At 36.7% G+C, this 24,162-nt stretch overlaps 2 protein-coding genes across 2 annotated transcripts in view; both read left to right on the forward strand.

Annotated features, from left to right (window-relative positions):
• exoc3l2b (exocyst complex component 3-like 2b) overlaps window positions 1-5,473 on the forward strand; it is an 18,237-nt gene extending 12,764 nt beyond the window's left edge. The window contains 7 exon segments of the mRNA XM_079609073.1: window positions 513-587; window positions 591-631; window positions 633-774; window positions 1,246-1,368; window positions 1,816-1,971; window positions 3,075-3,196; window positions 4,550-5,473. Coding sequence (XP_079465199.1) covers window positions 513-587; window positions 591-631; window positions 633-774; window positions 1,246-1,368; window positions 1,816-1,971; window positions 3,075-3,196; window positions 4,550-4,829 — 939 coding nt within the window. The 3' untranslated portion in view covers window positions 4,830-5,473.
• Window positions 5,474-9,234: 3,761 nt separating this feature from the next.
• Window positions 9,235-24,162, forward strand: part of med13b (mediator complex subunit 13b) — a 30,733-nt gene continuing 15,805 nt past the window's right edge. The window contains exons 1-7 of the mRNA XM_079609816.1: window positions 9,235-9,945; window positions 12,555-12,789; window positions 15,461-15,629; window positions 18,177-18,322; window positions 21,937-22,134; window positions 22,738-22,932; window positions 23,941-24,100. Of these exons, the coding sequence (XP_079465942.1) occupies window positions 9,877-9,945; window positions 12,555-12,789; window positions 15,461-15,629; window positions 18,177-18,322; window positions 21,937-22,134; window positions 22,738-22,932; window positions 23,941-24,100 (1,172 nt within the window). The 5' untranslated portion in view covers window positions 9,235-9,876. The remainder of the gene's footprint in view (window positions 9,946-12,554; window positions 12,790-15,460; window positions 15,630-18,176; window positions 18,323-21,936; window positions 22,135-22,737; window positions 22,933-23,940; window positions 24,101-24,162) is intronic.

Here is a 24,162-nt window from a genome sequence, read left to right on the forward strand (position 1 = left end):
TACACGACAACAATTGTAGTTAGTAACATAATCCATTACATTACACATTTAAGGTCATATAATCTGCTTTTAGATTACTTTTTACCTAACTCGTTTATCACATTGATTAATAATATTGTAACATATTGATTTAAAACTACAAAGAGAAAGAAAATATATTCCTTTCTTTATCAACCAGATGAAGTGCATTAAATATTATATTACATCAGGGTTTCGTGGTGGGGTTTGTGGTGGAACTGTAAGGAGTTTGTGAGTTTAATGAAAAGCTATTAAGAAATGAAATCATAAAAATGAAAAATGAATGATTTTAAAATAAAAACGATCAAAATAATATGCTTGCCAAAAAGAAAAACTTACTAAAAATATTTATTGTGTACATGCATGTTATGTGACCATTGACATCAGAGAACCATGAACTAAATTTTATTTTTGTATTGTTATTATTATTGTTATATTAATGACCCAACTTAGTAACTTAATATCTCAGGGGGTTCTTCAATTAAATATATTAGGTCAAAGAGGTTCAGCTGACAAAAAAAAATTGGAGAATCCCTGCATTGCATGTAAATAACGCGAATTTGTACATTTGAATGTGTTTGAAAGACAAAAGCCTTAATGATATAAATTGGTGTGTTTAGGAGCTTCGTGGAGCGTTGCAGCCAGTGTGACCCGTCAACCAGCGAGGACTCGATTCGTAGAGCTAACGCCGCTCTGGACAGGATAGTCAACTTGACTGTGAGAGTGCTGAACGACAGACTTTTTGAGCATATCAGGGTGAGGTTGCCACAGATCACCCCACACTTCCTCACATAGACAGGCACGCACGCACATATTCTTGAAATACCTTATGTTCATCGTGTACCTCTGTCCAAGAATATAAAGAATATCTTATCAGCATTTCCCCTATGGGTTGTTCTCAAGGATGTTGTTTTGCACAGCTACTCTATCTCTGAGACACTAAAATAGCAGCACTATGTGAAAAACCCTAGTGAATTAGATGTTTTTGGCCTGACGCCGAACAGTATTCAGTGTTTGCTGTACAGACTGGCATTACCAGCTCTCATGGGCCACATAGTTTTGCTGCATCCTTTTTTACCATGATGGTGGTTTAACAGGAAGTTAGCTGTACTATCTTGACTCTAAATATGAAAGCCCTCACATCCTGATGAAGACAAATATAGTACATTCCAGTGTGTAGTGTGCATGTCATTTCTAATCCAGTGCTTTCTGTCTCATTTCACGTAGCCCTTCTTTGATAAGCTGATTAAACGGAAATGGTTGAGCAACACTGAGCCTTTTGAGCAAATTGAGGCACTTATAAAAGAACACTTCAAGAAGTTTCGCAGGATGGACAATCCACCTTACGAGGTAAACTAAGATGTCAATAATGTCAGTTCTTGTCCTCAAACCTGCCAGATCATTATAAATTATGTTTAACAGAATGTGTTTCTACTGCTTTTTTAGCCACTTTTTTATCTTTATTCCTCATTTCTACATGGTTCTTTGAAAATCTGATTTGTCAATCAAAACGTTGTGGGCAAATGTTATATAATATCAATATAGCTCTCTCAACTTTTTTGTTTTTACATAAAAAAATAATTTCAGCTCAAATCTATTTTTATGACCAATTATGTATTTTTTTGTGTAGCCATATAATAGGGTGGATAATGCACAGTGAGCCAGTTATTATCCCCAAATAAACCCCTTCAGGTTGAAACAAGACCCAATTTATGTCATGTATGTCCTTTTTTGGGGTTATTTTGATATAAAAACCAACTGAGTGTACTTTATCTCTTATTTACGTTGTCCTCTAAGGTCCTGGTGGTGGAGGTTCACCGGCGCGTAATGACTGAATATGTGCGGGCCATCATGAGGGGCAGAATCATCTGCACATCACTGAAAATGAGGAAGAGAATGGCAGGCCGCCTTCGTGATGAAGGAAAGCACCTAAAAGCTCTCTTCAAAGAATTAGTGAGTCACTTCTCTGGATATATATATATATACATATACTGTATATATACTGTATATATACAGTATAAATGTGTGTGTGTATGCATGTATGTGATAGTAGCAATTTAATAGTAGCAAATATATATATTGTGCGTGTGCGTGCGTGCGTGCGTGCGTGTGTGTGTGTGTGTTAGTAGCAATTTAATAGTAGCAAATAAGTAAAGTTGGTTTAGTTAATTTTACTTTGATAGAATCAAAAGTGGCAGTATGAAGACACACACATGTTACTGTAACTTAAAAAAGTGTAGACCTTACTGGTAATTTGGGGATTCATTTTCAGTACTTTTAATAATAATTTTGTTTGATATATATTATTTATAAACATTTTTTTTTTTTCATGAAATCCTCATTCCCCAGATTAATCACACTTGGCAAAATGTCACGTCCTGTTTTTAGCTATTTGCTACGTATCTTTTAATCACCCCAAAATCATCTACAGCCGACAACTTTCTAACAAAGGAGACGTTTTGAAGAATGGGCATTTCTGCAGTGGAGGCAGATGGCCAAACAGGCCCTTGGCTCCAGAGGGCATCGCTTTGACCCACCCAAACGCTCCTTTCCCCTGTGCAGCGTCCGCCCCTTGCTCCAGTTAAAACATCCGTTTGTCACCTCGGTGGACAACAGGATGCCCTTGTTTATGGAAGAATATCCAGGCCTGGGCCTTTGAAGTCATGACTTGCCTTTAAGGTCAAACTGAGAATCAGGAAGAACTGCCTTGGTGTAACGGGCACACAGATATATACTCGCATTCGGAACAACATGTGCTCCTACACTTAATCCTCTAGGTTTTTGTTTTTCCAGACACAAGGGTAAAAATAGCCTTTTCTGATTGTACGTCGGAGTTGTTAGGGCCCTGTGATCTTTGGCTGTCTGTCAGAAGTCATTGTACATTGTATTTTTTGGAAAATGCTGCACATTTATGGGAGTCTTATTTTGAGGACCAGGCAGTTGGTTTCCTTGTTTTCACACGTTCCAGTGGCTGATGGGTCCCGGCATTGAAGGATTTAGCTATCTGATTGATTTTGACACATCTGATTTTATCTTGCTTGTTTGCCCCCTTCCAGGAATCGTCCGCCTCATGGCTCGACAGTGCTATTCCTCACCTATCGGAGATCATTCTCTTGGAGGACACTCCCTCCATCCAAATGGAAGTTGGCGTGCTGGTACGGGAATTCCCTGACATACGGTGAGTGTCTTAAGGGGCAGTGTGTCGCTACGCCGGGACACCTTGTAGCCCCTGATATGATCGAGGTCAAAAAGCAGAGAGCTCAGGTCACCTGACAAATATGGTCATTCTGTTTGACAGCGAAAGGGGGGCTTGTAAAAGCAAACAAGACCTTTGCGGTTTCCTGATTTTTATGGGAGACCGTTTGGTTATCCTAGATTCGCATGAAAGGTGTACAGTTGTCCAGCTTTGGATCCTCACAAAGACAAAGCAAAAACACAGGCATCCTGCCAGGGCCTGACCCAAAGCTCCACGGTTTAATCTAGAGAGGGCAGTTGCCTAATCAAGAGTTCTGCCGAATCCAGAGGAAGCTCTCTTCTGTGGAATGTGTGCTAAATAAAGCTCGAAACTTCAGATACATGACCTAGATGTGCTGTGGGCTCCATTGTTTAGGATTAGCAACACCTTTGGGTTTTAAACTGATGAACACTTGGAATCTCTCCCATATACCAGCCGTATCCTCGCACATTTTATGATCTAGGAAACTTTAAATGAACAGGAGCCAACTCTGGTAAGGTTAAATGAGGATTCAATGCTACGGACATTATAGCATATCATAATAATTCCCATTATATCATATTTATATTCCATTTCTCTTTTTTACTTTCTTTTTACATCCCCCCCCCCCTTATACTTGAAAGAATTTATATATATATACTCTACAGTTTGTACTCACATTTTTTTAATGTACTTGTTTAATATAATTTAAAATGTAATTTATCCCTGTGATTCAGCATCATTGCTCCAGTCTTCAGTGTCACGCGATCCTTCAGAAACCATTCCAATTTGCTGATTTGGGGCTCAAGAAATATTTATAATTATTATGAATGTTGAAAAAATTAAAGTTCTGGATTCTTTGATGAATAGAAAGGTCAAAATACTGGCATTTTTGTAAAATGTTTAATGTCTCTTTACTGTCACTTTTTATTATCAATTTCGGTTGAATAAAAGTTTTCATTTTTTTATCCCAAAAAAAACAAAAACTTAACCCCATCTTTTGAACACTAGTGTCTTTTCGGGTTTCTTTTTTCAAAAACAAAAAAATTCTGGAGAAAAAAATTATAATAATTTTGGCTTTTGCTTTTAGACAAACAAAGAATATAAAGAGAAATTCACTCAGAATTAAAGTCTTTTCCTGAACAGTTTCAGTGCTGATCACTCACCCTAAAAACCCTGTTGCTGTTTATTTAAGTAGTTTAGTCGTTCTAAATATTTCATTGTTATTATGACAACTGTGTGTTTATTGCGAACATGACCGTACATCTCATACAGTACATCAATCAAGAGCGAATAAACATTTCCTGTATTTTGCAGGAGGAAGCACGTCTCCGCCATACTCAATATCCGTGGGATGACCCGACAAACGGAGAGGCAGGAGATCTTGAATATAGTGAAAGACATTGAGAACAGCGACAGCGTCCTGCGGGTGTCCCGTGACAGGGCTCTCTTCGCTGAGGTGCCAGTGACGTCAGAAGTACACTGTCTAAATGTAGGCCTGAGCCGCGTCGCCCTCACCGCCTCGTCCCTCTTCTCCAGCATGCGGTTCCGGCGCAGAAGGACTACAGCTAGGGAAAACCAGGATGACATGCTGTAATCCATCCGAAATGGATGCTCGAGTCGCCCAGCACTCACACAGCACTGGAACAATGCCGACAGCACAGCATTCGTTTCTAAAATGTTTGCATGTGCCTTTGTCATGTCATAAGGAGCTAAGTAGAGGCATCTTTCTTACCGATGCGCATGATTGCAGGATCTATGAGAATATGACACTACAGTTGGAATCCCTACAACTGTTTTTGCACAACTAACATTGCAAAGGCTTGTGTGAAATGCAGTGGCACCAAAATATTGTGGCACTTTAGCCACACTTAAAAATGTATGAATGTCTTCGCGTTATATAACACAATATCAAACCAAGTGGCATTTATTATTTAAAAAAAAGATTGCGAAAGCACTCTTTTCAAGCAAACATTTCACAAACAAAGTTTTAAATGATCCATATTAGACACACTGTTCAAAATTAAGACACATCGTATGACAAATCGAACATGTTCTCATCGAATTTCAGAAAGTCATTGCACAAATGTCAAGATAGTGTCTAGCAACATTTAATTTCTAATACAATGAAATTCATACATTGTGTGTATCTGAAAATGTCCAAATACTTTTTGGGTTCACTGTATATTTTTTTTCTGGAATTGATATATGTTAGCATTTGAATAAATAGTGCAACCATCTCTAAGAAATATCTTTTAGAATTGTAAATTGCAGGGGTCACTGGAGTGTTTATTGTACAAATCGGAACTACTGATGAAAACACTGCTTGGTTTTGGGATTTACTATGTTTTCTTAATCGTACCATTTATCATTTTGACTTTTGGAACTGTAATTAATAGGGATGAAATTGTATTTTTATTTTAGTTGCACATGACTGAAGACTGATTTTAAGGTACTATGCAATTGCAGTTATCTTTAATCTTTCAATTATTTTTATCGTATTTAAGTGGATAATTTAGTGATCCAATCATCTGTTATCTTGTCATGAAAGATAACTGTATTTTGTTTGAGATTATTCAAATTTACCTGTGAAAGAAATCAAGATGGACTATTTATGTATTGCACGACTTATTTATTGCACCAGTAATTTCATTGCGCTATAATCAATACTGAAAAAAATAACAACCAACCAACCCAAACACAAACACACTTTAAAGACAATGTGGCAAAATAATTAGTTTTGGGTTTGTTTACCTAAAAAAAACTGATGGATACAACTATTAAATGTTTGAAGAGTTTGTATATGTTGCTGTGTGAGCACCATGGAAAAGAGAGACAGCATTTCAGTTCATTTTAGGGTACTCTGCATGTTGCTACATATGAAAGACTTGTAAACTGATATTTTGGTTATAGGAATAAAATTTATTTTACAGTGTACATATATTAAATCACATATAATAAATGACGGAGGATCAGACATTTCAGCCTTTGTTTTTTGCTCTTCTTCTTTCTTTCTTTTAAATACAGCACTATGCGTCAAATTATCCACCGACAACAACAGTGAGTTACATTAGTCTGTGATTCGCTTGCTTTGACGTCACATCGACCCTCTCACATCATCATCATCATCATCAAGCCTGCGCGTGTCTTTGGCCGCCGCTGTCCTTGGTGCTGAGCGCTAGTCCAAGCCAAGGAAAAGACGCATGCGCAAGGGCTATAGACACACTAAATATATTTATAACACTGTATCAAGTGATCAATCATATTTTTGTACTTTATTTAAAGTATTTTTACACCAGCTGCCTGTCTGCTTTTTTAAACAACACGAAGCACTAGGCTATAAGGCGATAACCAACACATTTAACTCCAATTAGGTTTATTTTCAAAAATCTATTTATGTATAGGCATATAGCTATTAAAGTCTTGCCAACTACAATGCCATCAATGGGAACCTGCCATTAAACATCCAGCACATTACGCTTTCAGCTAAAATAAAAATGTAAACATAGCAACTATTGATCAAAACAATTCATGAGGAAAAATGAAAGAAAAATGTGAATGTTAGTGTACATAAGCCATTTCTTGGCCAAAACAACAAGCGATTAACGATCGTTAATCCACTTAAGCCCTTATACCCATGAGCAAAATCATGCCATAATCTGTTATAATTCATATAGACCAATATGTGGAGGACTGTCGTGGAATAAAATGCCATTAGTGATCTGGAAACAGTTCTCCCATATGGGCTTCTGTCAAGTATGTCTGGTATGTCGACCTCTGGAGTAGACTTATATGGGGGGAATAGGCCTACTATCGTCAGTATTGTTAAAGTTAGCACAGCAGGAACGCATGCGAATAATTTCCACTCGATTTTCGTCTCAGTAGATAAAATGGTGTGGACAAACTTCAATGTCTCACTGCTGGTGGTCACATTGGCACCACTTTGATTTGACCAGACAATAGACAGTACTTTTATCTCAGGGTAAAATCTAAATGTAAATTTTCAGAAATTGAACCTGTAATGATATGAATTGCTCAGGTCTCTCTCTCTCTCTCTTTCTCTCTCTCTCTCTCATATAAAAATGTGTTTTTGCGTCTGCTCGGATGGTCTTAGTACACTAGATGGCGCGCTTCTCAAACAAACAAACAAACAAAGAAAAGACTCTGACATGATGAAAGAAGGTTGTCATTGCTGAACCTAATTAAACACAAAAGAGCCCCCTTGCATGCATATCAAATACACAGCAGGGGTAAACGCGGGAATAGGTCAACTTAATGAACCCATAATGGGTGTGATAATGGACTCTACAAAAGAATAAAGCACTTTAATGATGTTTCACATTTAAGCAAAAGTAGGCTAAGCACTTACAGTTACGTGTAAATCTCAAGGTTAAGAATTTTAATAAAATAATGAATTAATATTAATAAAATATTGTCAACTTTTAATTGCCAGTCAAAATTAATACATTTGAAAAGTATTAAAACGGTTTTCATTCTTTTGAATAAGTGTTAACTCAAAATCATCTGATTTTATTTCAAATTTGCCAGCATTTCAAGCATGAAGTCATTAAATAACAACAGTGACAAATGTCTGAAACAGTTCATTCTTTTACTGGCTCTGCTTTAACACCGGGCAGTCTCATCCAGCTGGAATGACTGAGTGAAGATCCAGCATAAATGTCTAATTGACATGTGTAATAATGTATATTACATATTATATACTTTTTATTTAAGGAGTCATGAGATTGCTGGTTCATTTCTTGCCAGCACACATATGAGATAAAGTGATAGTGATGCCTGATGTTGACGTAGAAAGCCATATTCACCAAAGCTATTTTCATCAAATACCATAATACTTCATTGCATGATCTCCTTGTATTTCCATTCATCCATATATTCAGCCATAGTTGCTATTATTTTGATGTCAGCGTCATCGTATGTCCCTGCCCAGCTTCTCTCATTAATTATTCACATAATTAGTTTTCAAGCTCAAAATGAACATGGCCTGCCAAGCAAATATGTTGAGGTATGACAAGCTGGTATAACAAGTGAGACTAGATATATAGGGCTGATTCATAGTCTGATTCATGAGTTTGGAAAATGTTGTAAACACAATGAAATAGAACATAAAAAGAGAAAATATTGATCTTGTGATCTGAAGGGTTTTATTCTGTCAAATGATATTTAACAAATTGTTGCTGGAATTTCAGAATTTCAGACACATAGATATGAAATTTTTCACATTTCAAAAACTGTTGGCCCATCACTGGACAAAGCAGAAATGCATATAGATGTAATCATGATATTATGTATACTTCAAATATGATAGTATTGTAGATTGTGATATGTGGTAGGCTAAAATTATCATGATTACAATAAATAAAATAATATTGGCTTTGTGTGGAAGGGGGACATAAATATTTTGTTACTGCTAATGTGCTTGTTTTTATTGTAGAAATACTGCAACTTCACGTGACATATTAATGGAAATATTCTGCGGGTTTTTAAACTGGGATCCGGGGACCCCCAGGGGGCCATGAGGAAGTGCTTTTAGGTCTGTAGAAATGTTAAGAATAAAACAGTGTAGTAAAATATACAAATTAATTAATCAAATGAAATAAAAAAATAAAATAAATAACATTTATCAGTACAGTACTATAATGAGTAAAAAAACATAATAATAATTGGCTTAATGGAAATTAAAAATTAAATAATTTTCTAAAATAATCACATTTATAATTAAAAAAAAATTACAGTATAAATGTGTTATTTACACAATAAACTATAATGATGCCTTTTAAGGTTTTTTTTTTTTTTTTTTTAGAATGGTGGTCCCTAACATGAGTATACGATCATATTTTGGGAGCTCCGTTGCATCTAAAAGATTTTAAAAGCCCTAAAAAGAGTTGACAGCTCTATTGGTGAGTCGACTCCTTCGGAGGTTTCTGGAATCCAGGATCGACTCTTTCCTCTATTGAGTCGCAGCGCTGCCAATCGGAGCCGAGTAGAGTAGACTGGAGAGTGTAGTAGAGTTGTGTCCCTGTGGCCGCCATTAAAGGATGCGACCAATGTATTCAAACAAACCAGTGAGACACAGCTGAGCACAGCACAGTCGTGCCTCTTTTAACTGTACTTTTTAATCAGAACGGTTTACTTCCATCGTCAGCTTCTCCGCGAATAGCCGTTGACGGCAGTCCGGCGAAGACTTGGAAAGGAAATAGTGATTTTTAGAGAAATTTAAAGCTGAACTCTTTTGGCTTGAACTGTTTGTTGCTGCCTCGCTTAGCCAGGCTAACCCCAGCTAGCCTGATGCTATGCTAAGCTAAAGGGGGAGGGCTGAATTCACCCCCCTACCCCCTCGGACTTCTTTAATTACATATTATTTGATGTAACAAATCTGGGGGAAGAACAATGTCTCATCGCGGATCATGGTAAATGTGCGCAGGAAGTTTTTAGCGCAATTTTTTCTGGTAAGTGAGTAACCTCTAGCGGAGTAATAGCAGAGCTGAGCTAAGCTAATTAGCTCGCTGGACGCGAACCCGTCCTGCTGATTGTGTCCGAGAGACGGAGACCCGGTCCAAAAGCCATCGCATTATCTGTTCCTGGGATCTGAAAGAGAGGATGGCTCACCGGGCAGCGCTTTGATGATGAGTTCTTGTTTTGTACCCAACGGGGCGAGCCTGGAGGACTGCCACTCCAATCTATTCTGTCTGGTAAGAGATCAACTGACTGAGGGCCAGAAGCCATTTTTAGCCGGCCAGTCAATCAAATTGAGGCCTGTTGATCTTAATACGAACTAAACCGCTACTGCTGCCGGTTTATAAATACATATTAGACATGCAGGTTTGTGTTGTTGTGTGAACGGAGGTTGGTGCGTTAGTTACGGCTTTGTTGTGTTATTTAGGTCGTGTTAGCTAACGTTGGTAAACACTTGCTCACCTAACTGGCCGGAACAAGCTGCAAGTTGTTGTTATGAAGTTACTCTGAGTAAATATACCTTTAATGAAGAATATTGTACAACATCAACAATGCAAAACCTTTGGCCAATTTTGAGATTTTGCATCTCTTATTTTAGGCTAGTGTAAAGTAAACATCCAAAAATACACATTTCAGTGTTTATTTTATCAAGCTTTATCTTTATATGCACACAACACATATTGTTTTCTCAAAATTAGTTATACATGTCCACTTCATTACATTGTTACACACCAAACTTTGCAGTTTAATTCCTATCTATATTATATTAATTCCTATTATCTATTTTGCAGAGGGGTTTATGTATCATTCACCTGGTTTATATATAATTTCACTCCTAAAAACATTAATTAGTTTTTCTGTCTGTTGAGTTGACAGTATTTTCTGATTTATGGAGTGATAAAAGATACTTCCAAAATCTCCTCTGTAAAGACTGTTGCAACATAAAAGAGAGAGAGAAAAAAAAAAATATATATAAATCTTTGTAGATTTAGGACTTCTGTTTTTAATCATGGTTTCATCAATAATAATACAATTTTTTTAAGTATTAATTTTGACATTGGAAAATGAAAGTACAGACAATAGTAACAATTGTTATTTGTGCACCTCTAATAAGAGGGTGTGCTTAAATGTCACTCACCTGGTTTATATAAAATTTTGTTTTTTGCCAATTTATTGACAGTATTTTCAGTGGGGGGGGGGGGGGGGGGGATCAAATATGTCAGCAAAATGAAACTAAGAATTTTAACCTGGCTTTATTCAATGTTTAGGTTTTTTGTTCTGGAAATATATGCACATTAGAGGATATTTGCATATATAAACTTAATTAGGCTAGTATTTAGTAAACTTGTAATATAAAAATGTCTTAATGTGTGACTCATACATTAGGCAAGAATGGTGATGTCTATCAGTTAAAAAAGTTGAGGTAATGTTTCACATCTCACTGGATCCCTCCTGGTATTTAGACGGTGTGTGAACTGTCAAGAAAAGACATGTTATAATAGCCATTTTTGCTTTGTTTTTCTATCTGGTACAAGTTAGTCTAATTATCTGCTTGGTTGAGTACTAGTAAAGCTTCTTGCTCTTTGTATGTGTATAATCTACGGTAATATGAGACTATTTTCTTATATACACCTACTTAGTTTCTTCAATTTTGTGGTTGTAGAGTGATCTGTAAACACTGAGCCAAGTATTCATGACAAGTTTCCTGTCTGTCAGGCCCTATTTCACTTCCTCATTGTTTTAAAAACTCATATTTATATGGACATATTGGATAAACTGCTTACATAGACTAATCCAGGTCAGGCTGTAAACGTGTGGGAATTGACCTTTAATGCAGATTACCGGTAGTAGATTTGAAATGTTATTCTATAAATGGGTCTACATTTCACATCAACAAAAAAGTACAAAACAATATCTTTACTCGATAAAATTACTATTGGTTTCAGTTTAGGTATTTCATCAGTGTAACAGATCTGGTAGTTACCAAGCTTAAAGTCACCATGAAATCAAAATGAACAATTCTTATGTTTTATGCTATGTTAGTTGCATTGTTTATTATAAATGATTTATCTCTGCACAACATCATTATTTTTTTAAAATTCACGTGTCCTCTTCGAGGGCGGGACAATCCATCCCTTCCAGCAACCTGTCACTTACGTAATATCACAACAATTGGCAAACAACAATTATTCATAGATCCAATCAGTTCAAAATAAAAGTGGGAAAAAAGATTATCACAATATCTGTTTCATGCAGACTTAAATCTTTAAACACCATTTTGATATTTTAATAACATTTATGAACATTAATATTTTATAGTTTGAGAGACCGACTTAAAAAAATGTACACTGCAAAAATGAAACTGGGTGCACAAAATATTTTGTGTAAAATTGTCATATATTTTTCCTTAACAGATAAAATATGATTTTTTTTTATGAAGAGAACTGTTCATCAAACCCTAAATTGTAGTATGACTCTTGGAGAAGCAAATGATGCATATGAGAAAAGTTTTCAGATACTTATCAAATTGGCCTTTTAGTTAAGCAAAAGTTTTTTTTTAGAGCTTAATGCTACAGTGAACTTGAATAGGCCTATATGTTGATTCATGATGCTTTATGGGCATGGCTAGATGGCGTCATCTTGCATTAGTCACAGATAAACTCTTCTTACATGTCCACATTTATCAAAGTTGCACAATCAGACACTTAGATTGCCAGTTTGGCTGTGTTTTTGCATATGCATGCCTATTAACCCCAGTGGAGTTGTTGCTTTATCACTGGTTGCTGCTAAGCCGTCCCACATGATGGATTTTTCTAACACATTCTCTCTCTCTCTTTGCCTCCAGGCTGACCTCACGGGGATTAAATGGAAGTGTTTTGTATGGCAGGGCCCCACCTCGTCCCCCATCCTCTTCCCGGTGACGGAGGAGGACCCCATCCTGTGCAGCTTCAGTCGCTGCCTGAAGGCAGACGTGCTGAGTGTGTGGCGGAGGCACCAGACCCCGGGCCGACGGGAGCTCTGGATCTTTTGGTGGGGAGACGACCCCAACTTTGCAGAGCTCGTCCACCATGACCTATCATGTACGTCTGCGTCCTTGTTAAACTGACACACATCTTCCGAACCGTAACACATGTGCATGCAGAATAAGACGTGTAGTCAGAGATGATGACATTTCGCTTGTCAGGGGCTTGATACTGAATTTCTAATGTTAAAATCAGTGGTTAGACTGTAGGTTTATCTAGACATTAGTCATAGACCAGTTATTTCAGTTGTTGAGGTTTGCTAACTGCATTAATTTCAATTGCGTCTAAACCGAAACAAAGTATTGAAGGATTTTAGTATGTCTGCAGCGAGACTGCATAACAAATAAGACCCTACTCCGTATATAAGTAGCTCTTCATATATGGAAGAGGAAACTATGGTTACTAAAGTTAATAATGCTTATTTAGATTGGCTGGCTTGGCTCAATTCTTTTTGAAGGTGCAACTCAAGTCTAAAGTATAAAACATGTTTCTGATCCACCGTTATTACCAAAATAGCTTGATCTATATTTTGTATTGTAAAATTGCTATTTTGATTGATTTGCTCCCTTGTAAAATCTCTTTTTCAACAACAAACACTATTGAGAGGTTCAAGCCAGAGCTGTTGGCAGGACTCAACAATAACTTTGAGCTTCAGGCCAGTAGATTACCATCATGTGACCTATCACAGTGTTTCTCAACTACAGTCCTCCGGACCCACCTCCCAGAATGTTTTAGACGTCCACCTGTTTAACACGAGTGAAACATCTTAAACATTCTGGTAGGTGGATCCTCAGGTTGAGAAACAATGACCTATCAGACCATTGCTAGCCAACGTAGGTGATGTTTTGTGATAAATGCAAAAATGACTTGATGATCGACGTAGAAGCATCAAGTAAATCAATGTTTGCCCTTTATGCCATGTTATAGTTGTATAACTTGTATGATTTCCAGCTATTATTGCAAATAAAGCCTTATAATTTTGTCTAACCTAACATTAAATAAAAAATATATAAATACACTACCATTTAAAAGTTTGGGGTCAGTAAGATTTTTAAAAATGTGTTTGAAAGAAGTCTCTTATGCTCACCAAGGAAGCTTTTATTTGATAAAAAATAAAGTAAAACATTAATAATGTGAATTTTAATGTTTTAAGTTGTAATGTATTCCTGTGATGGCAAAGCTGAATTTTCAGCTCTATTACTCCCATCTTCAGTGTCACGTGATCCTTAAGAAACATTCTAATATGCTGATTTGCTTAAGAAACATTTTATTATTATCAATGTTGAGAACTGTTGTGCTACATAAAGGGTTAGTTCACCCAAAAATTATACTATAAATTACTCGCCCTTAAGCCATCCTAGGTGTATATGACTTCTTTCAGCCAAACACAATCAGTTATATTAAACAATATCCTGGCTTTTCCAAATATATTTTTCCAAAAATATCCATAATTATAACTTTATAAACGAATCACTAGCTTACAGTAACGGCCGTCCGTGCGTTCACGAGGATATTTTATAATATAACTCGGATTGTGTTTGACTGAAAGAAAGTCATATATGTACACCTAGGCTGACCCCACATTTTTGAAAGGTAGTGAATATTTTTCTGACTGGATAAAATGTTTTTACAAATAAAATGCCCGGCCAACATTATCACTGGCCATATGTGTGGTCTCCCAAAGTATCTTTCTGTTTGTATTGTATGCATTATGGTTAACTAAAAAGTGATGTTTAGGCACTTAACTGGGCCAGTAGCAGTTGAGCATGTCATGTGGATATAATACAGTGTTTTTAATGGGTCAAGAATGGTCTACGGTTGTGGCGTACGAACACAGCCATCCACACACACTAACACCAACGCATGTGAACTGCGAGCCCAGTACTGACAATAAATAAAATCCAAAAAAACTGTTTATAATATTATCCTATTTATTCCTGAAATAATTAAAAACATTATCTCTGTCAGGACAGATTATAAAACCTGTACATTTATATGTATTTAAAACCTAAAAATTTAAAAACCTGTACATTTATATGTAAAAATAATGATGATGATAAAAAAAAAGTTTACTGAGAGTAATAAAATTAACAACGGGTCTATTATTTTGCATTTTAACTATGAGATTTAATGCACAGATCCTTTTGCATACAGTATCAGATTGTTTTGATCCGTCCATTGCTATGGTTGTCACTGTCAACTGGATTCTATTGGGCATTTAAATACGGTTGTCAATCCAGAAACGTTGCAATGTGTAGTTAGCGGCATGAAAAATATATATTGCGATATAAATTGAGCAAAGACCACTGCCATTATATTCACTGAAGCTGTCAATTACAACACGAGGTACGCAAAGCTGCACTCTTGCGAAAACTCCCGTTATAATCACTGAGGCTGTCTTGGCTGTGCAATGAATCTCTTACTGACATTGTGATTTTATACTTTGGTTATAATGAAAGGATTAGCAAACGTGCAGAACTCGCAGTGAACAAAAGCTCTTGCCATTTTGAGCAGTGTTGAACGGATTCTCTACAACGGATTCTTAAACATCTGATATCCATTGTGTTCATGCAATCAACAGATAAGCTTTGGCCTCAAAGCTTAACACTGCAAAAACATTCTGTAAATAGAAACCTTTGACAGATTCATGTTGGCGTCCGCTAAAATATTTTCAATGCCAAAAACCTCCCCTATAACAGAGTGCTAATCTGTCGTCTGTGTTGCACAGGTAATGAGGACGGTTCATGGGATAGCGGCCTGTCCTACGAGTGCCGAACGCTGCTCTTCAAAGCCATTCATAACCTGCTGGAACGCTGCCTCATGAACAGATCCTTCATCCGTATCGGCAAGTGGTTCGTCAAACCCTACGAGAAGGATGAGAAGCCCATCAACAAAAGGTAAAAGACACGTTGTGCAAACCGCCGATTGAAACGATAGCTGTGCAACTTGTTTATGTTACGGTGATAACCTGGTGTGTTTTCATGCCCAGCGATGCGGATGCATGCCGTAAGCTGCCGCTTTTAACAGCATGATCCTCATTGTTTGTCGCAGCAGACGAGTGACATCAGGCTGTTGGCATCCTTGTGGGGGGAAGAGCCCCTGCTCTAGAAGCCAGCAATACTGTTGTGTTTCCTCCTGGGATACTCTGTTTGCACCAAAGCTTGTCGTCATTCCAACAAAGCTCCTGTCTTAAGTGAAATATTTGGATGTTACAGGGAGGGGCAAAAGATGGAGTCCATCTAATTATTTGTCTCATTTGCATAGATGTCATTGGCTCCCTCAGGGCAGAGGTGTTGTGGTGTGTCTGTGGGTTGGAGGATATGGCTTCCTGCTGTGGGTGTGTGTGTGCAGTGCACTCTGTGTCAGTTAAGGATGCAAGAGCTGGAAAGTGTAGCTGCTTCCTCTGTCGAAGTTTTAATGAAGAATTTAGTCTTCTCACAAAACACTGACTTCGTGGTTTCACACTAGGTAGGTCAACAGGAACCACCATTTCGCTTTCACTTGTTCAGATCTGCCTGAACTTAAAAATATGCCAAACATCCAGAGTTCTTCCTGATAAGCATTGATACTCGTGGTTAAGCATGTCTGGTGCTTTGTTTTTGTCCATGAAAAAGGGAGCTTTAATGCTGTTAGGTCACTTTGAGCAGGATGAGCAGGATTTTTTTCAGGATTCTTTATTGAATAGTAAGTTCAAAAGAAAAGCATTTATTTGAAATAGAAATCTTTTGTAATGTTAGAAATGCATTGTCACATTTGATCAGTTTAATGCATCATTACCGAATAAAAGTATTAATTTCTTTACAAAAAAATCGTACCGACACCAAGCTTTTGAGTGGTAGTGTGTGTACACGCTTTGAAGTGTGGAGACTCCATGACACTCGTAAGAGTACTTAACAGATATATGAGGAATGTTGCAGACTTTCCCGTTTCTCTCTCTTTCTCTTTCTTTTTCTCTCTCATTCGTGCCTGGCACTGCACAAAGTGATGCTGGCACTGTACTCCCTGGTGTTACTAGGGGCCGTCACTCGATCACTCCAGTGAGCGCATGCACTGTTGGATTAAAGGCAGGAAGTTCTGGTTCTCTGTGTTGGTGTTTCTGAATGAGAATGGACTACACTGTTCAGGCATGCAAAGAGGCAATGCTCCCAGCCTCCCACTGTAAAGTTCTGCAAAGTCAAATTGTAAATGCCATCAAAGAGATCGTTAGTGTCTGTAGTATCTATAATTACAGTGCAACAGAAATGAAATAGATTTTTTTATTGAAATGTTTGTTATTGTTAAAATCTAGACCTGTCATGGATCATTAGAGCAAAAATGCCCAAATCCACATTCAGACCTCAAACCTATTATAAACACTTGGCAAGCCAATTGGGATCAGTATAATAGAAATAAACTTTACAAAATCAATCATGTAATTGGTGGACAATGATGTGCCCATTTTGAAAATCATATTATCTACTACACACACACACACACACACACACACACACACACACACACACGTTGTAGAACACAAGTTATGCTTTCCACAGGCTTTATTTTACTAAATTAGTCTTCCTGGTTCTAGATACCGTGAATTTTTGTATCATGCCAACTTTAAAGCATTTGAAAAAAACCACAAGTCGGTGTGATTTCAATGTTATTTAAAAAAATTATATTTGAGGAGAAATCCACCTATCAGAGAAGTTGCTGTCACCATGGAAAACACAGACGAGCCTACTCTTTGTATATTATGCAATTGCAAATAAACACACATACAGTACTATTGTTTATATTTTACTGTTGTCTTTTATTCTGTTATTTGCTTTACTTCAGCAGTGCATAGTTCAGTCCCTTATTTTAGATTTTAGCTTTTTGCTTCAAATGAAAGTTTGTTATCATAATTAATCAGGATTTTTTTTAAATCCATATGGAGAAAATACATGGGAAAAATTCTATCGAACTAAGGCTTCTGTAAAAAAGTGGATTTAGTTGATGTTTCCTGAATACGTGAGTTTGATCACTCATCATCTGCATGTTTGGTTACACAGTAACAGCTGTTTACTCTACCCCGCAGGTCACACACTCACAGGTGTTAGGTTGTTAACTTGAAGAATGTGTGCTACAAAGCAAGTCAGAGTATGACACATTCATTATGGGTTCAAGAATTTAATTAAACTTTTTTTTTTTATATAAAACTTCAAAGTTGAAGTTAATAGATGACTCTCTGAGCTTGTAATAGTATACTCGCGTATCTAATGTCCTAGTATTTCTTTTCATAGTACTCCTGGTCAAGGTTCAGTCACTAACTGCAGCTCTCAGGATACTACGCCTGTAAACACACTGTGTAGACCTCAGCTGTCAACACACCATTCCCAGAGACCTCCAGGAAGCGTGCTACTTTCTCCCAGGCTGTGACTCCAGAGTCCTTGAGTAATCCTCCATTTGTTCCTCTTTCTCTGCAGTGAACACCTGTCCTGCTCCTTCACATTCTTCGTACACGGAGACAGTAACGTGTGCACCAGCGTGGAGATTAACCAGCACCAGCCCGTCTACCTGTTGAGTGAGGAGCACCTGACATTGGCCCAGCAGAGCAGCAGCTCGGTTCAAGGTAGGAGCATTACTGATCAGTAGGCCCAGACGAAACCGGCAGTGCTTCACATGCTGTTGTAGTCTCAACCTCAGGACATGCACAAGCTGTATAATGGATATTGCGCACAAAAATAAGGATTCTTGCATGATATATTGATACCATGTTGATTAAGCTCATTTCCTGTTTGTTTTTTCTGGAATCCTGTTCAGCAAATCTCAAAATGAATATCCTTTCTTTTTCTTGTTGTATAATAATAATATAATATGCAATATTTAAACCTATGGGGTAGTAAGAATTATTTTGTAAAGAAATGAATACTTATTTAACTAAGCATTAAATTGAAGAAGTGACAGTAAAGACATTTATAATCTTACAAAGGATTTCTAAGATTTATTAGAAAAGTTTTTTTAAATTGTAATAATATTTCAGAACATGTATTTTATTGGCTTTATTTTTGATCAAATAAATGCAGCCTTGGTGAGCATAAGATACCTCTTTCAAAAACATTGAAAATAATTTTACTGACCCTAAACTTATGAACTTTAGTGTTCCTATATTTCGTGGTTGTACTGAATCCGATTTCAGATTTGAGGAGGGAAAAACAATCAGATCCGTGGCACTTTCCTGAATCTTGGCCAGAATAAGCTCTAATGTGGACCAGACTTCTACGCGTCTATGTGAAAAAAAATCCTGTTAAACTCTGTTTTTTTTTTTTTTTTTTTGTCACAATAAGTCCCACAGTTATGTTGATATACTGTACAAAGAGTGAAAAGTTTTTTGTTCACCGTGAAGCACATGATGACAGTAGACTTGAGAGGGAATTTTACGCTTTATTGTTGAAACTGAAAAGATGACAAACCCTCTCCTTTGTTCTGCTGTCTTTTTTGTGGTTTGTCAGTGCCTCAGCACAGTCAGACTAGTGGCAAAAACGTTTTCTCCTCTGTTCAAGGGCGCAATAATGGAAGGCCTACATCATGTTAACACCTCTGAGACGCTGCTTCTCTTGTGGTAGTCATTATCTCAGTGTAGCCCCACTGTGGCCCTGATGAGGTGTTTTCCAGATTCAGTACTTCTCCTGTTTTCAGCTTTGTTACATCACCACCGTTCCCTCCAGGGTGCTGAGTTCACAAGCTTGTGACTTGCATTACCGCTTGGAACAGTATGTTTTATCCTGAACAAGATACATCTGTGTTTCTCCTCAACCTGTTCTTCTATATCTAATCCACGTCATTCCTTAATTAACCTTTGGAAATGCTGTTTAAAAAAAAAAGAGAATTCCAGGTTAAATACGAATTAAGCTCTGATCTGTTGATGACATCCTGCCAAAAACGATTGTAAAGTCACACTAGGGTTTTTTTAGGGCTGAAAATATGGAAGCTGGTTTTCACCATAGAATAAAAATAAAATGGTAACTTAATTTACAAATCTGACTTTTTTCTTAGAATTGTAAGATATAAAGTCTGATTTAATTTCTTACAATTGTGAGTTTATATCTAGCTATTGGCTTTTTTTTTCAGAATTGCAAGAAACCCTTTTTTCAGAAAAAAGGTCAGAAACTTGGGTTTATTATTGCAAGTTATAAACTCGGAATTGCGAGATATAATATCAGAATTGCGAGACAAATATGGAAAGAAGTTAAGCTATGGAAACTTGTTTCTGCTACAGAATAATAATAAAAAACACATAGGTAATTGTCTTTATATCTTACAATTCTGAGTTGTGAGTTCAGAACAAGCTTCCAAAACTTAAAGGGATAGTTCACCAAAAATACAAATTTAATGTTGTTCCAAAACAGTATGAGTTTCTTTCTTCTGTTGAACACAGAATATATTTTAAAGAATGTTAGTAACCAGACAGTTGACGGCACCCATTGACTTCCATAGGTTTTTTTTTCCTACTGTCAACTGTCTGGTTACCAACATTCTTTAGAATAACTTTTTTGTGTGTGTGTTCAACAGAAGAAAGAAACTCATACAGGTTTGGAACAACATGAGAGTGAGTAAATGATGACACCATTTTCATTTTTGGGTGAACTATCCCTTTAACTTGTATTTAAAGTGAAACATTTATTTTAAAGAAAGAGTCCTTTCTGGTTCCTCAAGATTGGCGATGACATCTTTATCTAAAGCTTGTTTGTGCTGCATTATAAGTGGCAAAAAGTCACGGATTGATTTCATTTTGTTTTATTCCAGTTGTTGTCACTGTAATGGCTGAAGATTGACTTTGGCAGAGCTTGTTCACAGGGCTTGTGCTCAGTTGTCTGGCATGTGTTAGTTCATTAACCGTCTCCCAGAGGGCAATCTAATGCTTATGTTAGACTCTTGTTAGATGGTTTTGCAAAAGCAAGGATGTTGAATGCCAAGTACACTCCTCCTTATTATCCCTTCATATTTTATTGTCTTGTATTCTGGGGCCAAACATCCTCTCAAGTAATGCTTATCTTCATGGAAAATTACTGATAATGTAGCTTGTGCGTATCATTCTTGCTTTTCACAATTGTGCTTAATTAGCCTATTAGAAACATTCATTCTTTTTGCATTTCATTTTTATTACTCATACCCATGTAGGGACATGCCAAGTTTTCACTTGACTTGTTTGGTTTGTTAAAGTGTCATGAAACTCTCCTTTTCAGTGCAGATCAGATCTCACCACAGTTTTGAATAGTGTGTAATTGTAGGTGTGGAAAGCTGCAGAAGTTGTAGGAGGAGGAGGAGTGGAGATAACGCAACAACTGTTTGTGCTCCAGTTACTTTCATTTTGCTTTATTGGAGTTACCAAATATGCACACTGCAATTCACATTCACAAATATATTATTTTATTGTTTTGTAGATATGTTGCAAAAAGACAGTCAATTTAAACTACAGTTAAATCGTTTGTGGTCAGTAAGAGATTTTTTTTTTTATTCAAAGAAATTTATTTTTATTCGGCAGTAAATACATTTATATTGTTTCAAAGATTTCTATGTCAAATAAATGCTGTTCTTATGAACTTTTATGAAAAACATGTGTCATGATTTCTACTAAAATAATAATAAGAAATGTTTCTTGAGCACCAAATCAGCATATTAGAATGATTTCTGAAGGATCATGTGACACTGAAGACTGGAGTAATGATGCTGAAAATGTAGCTTTGCCATCATAAGAATACATTTTGAAATATATTAAAGTGAAAAACCAAAAATATTGTAATATTTCACAACTTTATACTATATATTTGATTGAATAAATTAAGACTTGATGAGCATAAGAGGCTTATTTCAAAAGCACTAAAAATCTTACCAACCACAAACTTTTGAATGGTAATGTATGTCTAGAAATTAAATGCACAAATAAATGCCAATCTGTTTGAATTTGTTCTGTGCATCAGCAACGTGAATGCACTTTTGTATTTAACATCCAAAATCGTGTTTCATGATGCTTCAAAAAGAAAATGCCTCTGCATTGTATCATCCCGTTTCAGATCTAGTGTGAACTTGTCAGTCTGAAATATTGGCAGAGCTTTTGACTTTCATTTTATGGCTTACTTCATGGTCAAAGTATTGTTCTCATGTTACCACAAAGTGAAGAGAGACTTTACAAAGAAGTATTACTCTTGCATTTAGATTGACACAATTTTCCATGTTTTACCCCAGTGATCCTTTCTCCGTACGGTTTGAGTGGGACTCTGACGGGCCAGTCCTTCAAGCTCTCAGATGCACCGACCCAGAAGTTAATCGAAGAATGGAAGCAGTTCTATCCCATAGGCCCCAACAGCAAGGAGGTCACTGACGACAAGATGGATGACCTCGACTGGGAGGATGATTCCTTGGCTGCTGTTGAAGTTGTTGTTGGTAAGAATGAAACTTTCAACTGTTCATATTGGATGTTTTCGTCCTACCGAGACTGCGTCCTTCTGAGGCTAGTGTCCTCATCAGCGATTAAACGCTAGAATGAGACGGTCTAGTGTAAGTGTGCATGGCTGCGTCACGTATGTTCCCGCCCCCAAGGTCATGACATGAAAATATTATTTAAATTTAATTTTGGAAAAATACTTTGTATTACAAACTTTTTAGATTATCTAGCTTTCTATTAATGCAATACAGTGAATAGGTCTTCCAGTGGCTTACATTATTGTCAGTTTAGTGTTAGTGATTAATTTACAGCAAAACTAAAGATAATTATTTATGTCTTACATTTCATAATAAACTCAAACGAGCTCAGTACAGACTAATTTTCCGTCAGTTTATTTTCCTGAATTTAAATGTGCGCAAAGGATTGTGGGTGATTTAAAGCCGTGAAGGATGCATCAGATGCATTCTTCAAAACGGGTCAAATGAAGGACGCGAAATGGAGGATCCTTTGTAGGATGCAGCCTTCCGTTTGAAAAACACCCATTGTGAGTTCATGGTAATATCAAATGATCTGTGGTGCGAGTAATAATTTATGTGGTGCAGCTGGGGTCAGGATGGTGTACCCAGCGAACCTGGTGCTGGTGGCCCAGTCGGACATCCCGGTAATGGCCGCGGTGAGCTCTTCCACCTCCTTGGGTTCTTACTCAGGAGGTCAGCACAGTCAGATGATCCATGGAGATACTGGGATCTCTTCGGTCACTCTGACTCCTCCCACTTCACCTGAGGAGGCTCAAGCAGGTACTACTACTTCATTAACCAATTATTCTGTATAAATGAGAAAATGTTCAAAATGCTTCACTTGAGGTACTACATAATTTGATTCCCCTTAAATTGGACTAGATTTAATGGGAATATCTTTGGTTATGTGAATATTTACATTTTAATATATTTTTGAATAAGAGTCATTTTGGATTATTATGAATATATATAGATATTTAAATAAATATTTTGAATGTATTTTGTTTAATACATTTAATGTAATTGTAATTTAATTTTAGAGGAAGAGAAACTATATACTGTAATTGTTAACACAATGCCAAGGAGGAAATACATCAGCAATGATCTTAGAGAAGCAATTATTGCTGCCATATATCTGGGAAGGGTTATACGGCCATTTCAGCCTAATTTTCCTGCTTTGCTGCTGTCTGTGTTATAATGTTAATTAAACCGCTAAAGACAAAACAAAATCACTCGCTACTCTGGACTGAATAACTTTAATAAAGATAAATGTATATTTAATTCATGCAGTGAACAATATGCTGTGTTATTTTACATTTGACTACTTTATGTACCTGAAAACTACTGTTAGACCTGCCTGAAAAGCACAATTTATTTCATATACATCTCTGTTCTGTTACATTTATGTATTTACGTTGGTCTTTTGAATGTTAAATGGATCCAATCCATGTTCAATAGAAATTATTTGATGATGCGTCAATAAAATAGCCAGTATTAATGCATGCCTTAATTCATAAACTTTGCTAATTTAAAACATGATCAAAACACAAATCTATTTTGATTACAAATAAGAGAGCAACTAACAAATATCTATATCAGAATCGACCAATATTTTTTTGTTCATGTTGGTGTCGGACAAAAAATCTTTTACTGTTATAATATTTATTTGTATTAAAATCGATGATGAATTATGGATAAGACCAGGGACAATCAAAAGCACTTGCATTCTCAGTTGCTGTTAAAGCCATTAGTTATGTAATGGTTTAGTAAGATTTTTTCCCATTGCAGTCTCTCAGCCTGCCCAGAAGTTGGTGAAACTCTCAGCTATGTCAGGCGCCTTTAGTGTGGACAGCAGCAGTCATCACGGAGGCAAGATCCCCCGCCGCCTAGCCAGCCAAATGGTGGAACGAGTCTGGCAGGAGTGCAATGTTAACCGAGCCCAGAACAAGTATGAATATAAAAACAACAGCTTTACTAATCAGCCAGAGCAAATAACCTAGCAATGGGAAA

The sequence above is a fragment of the Phoxinus phoxinus genome (genome assembly GCF_949152265.1).
Source record: "Phoxinus phoxinus genome assembly, chromosome: 4".
NCBI classification, from domain to species: domain Eukaryota; kingdom Metazoa; phylum Chordata; class Actinopteri; order Cypriniformes; family Leuciscidae; genus Phoxinus; species Phoxinus phoxinus.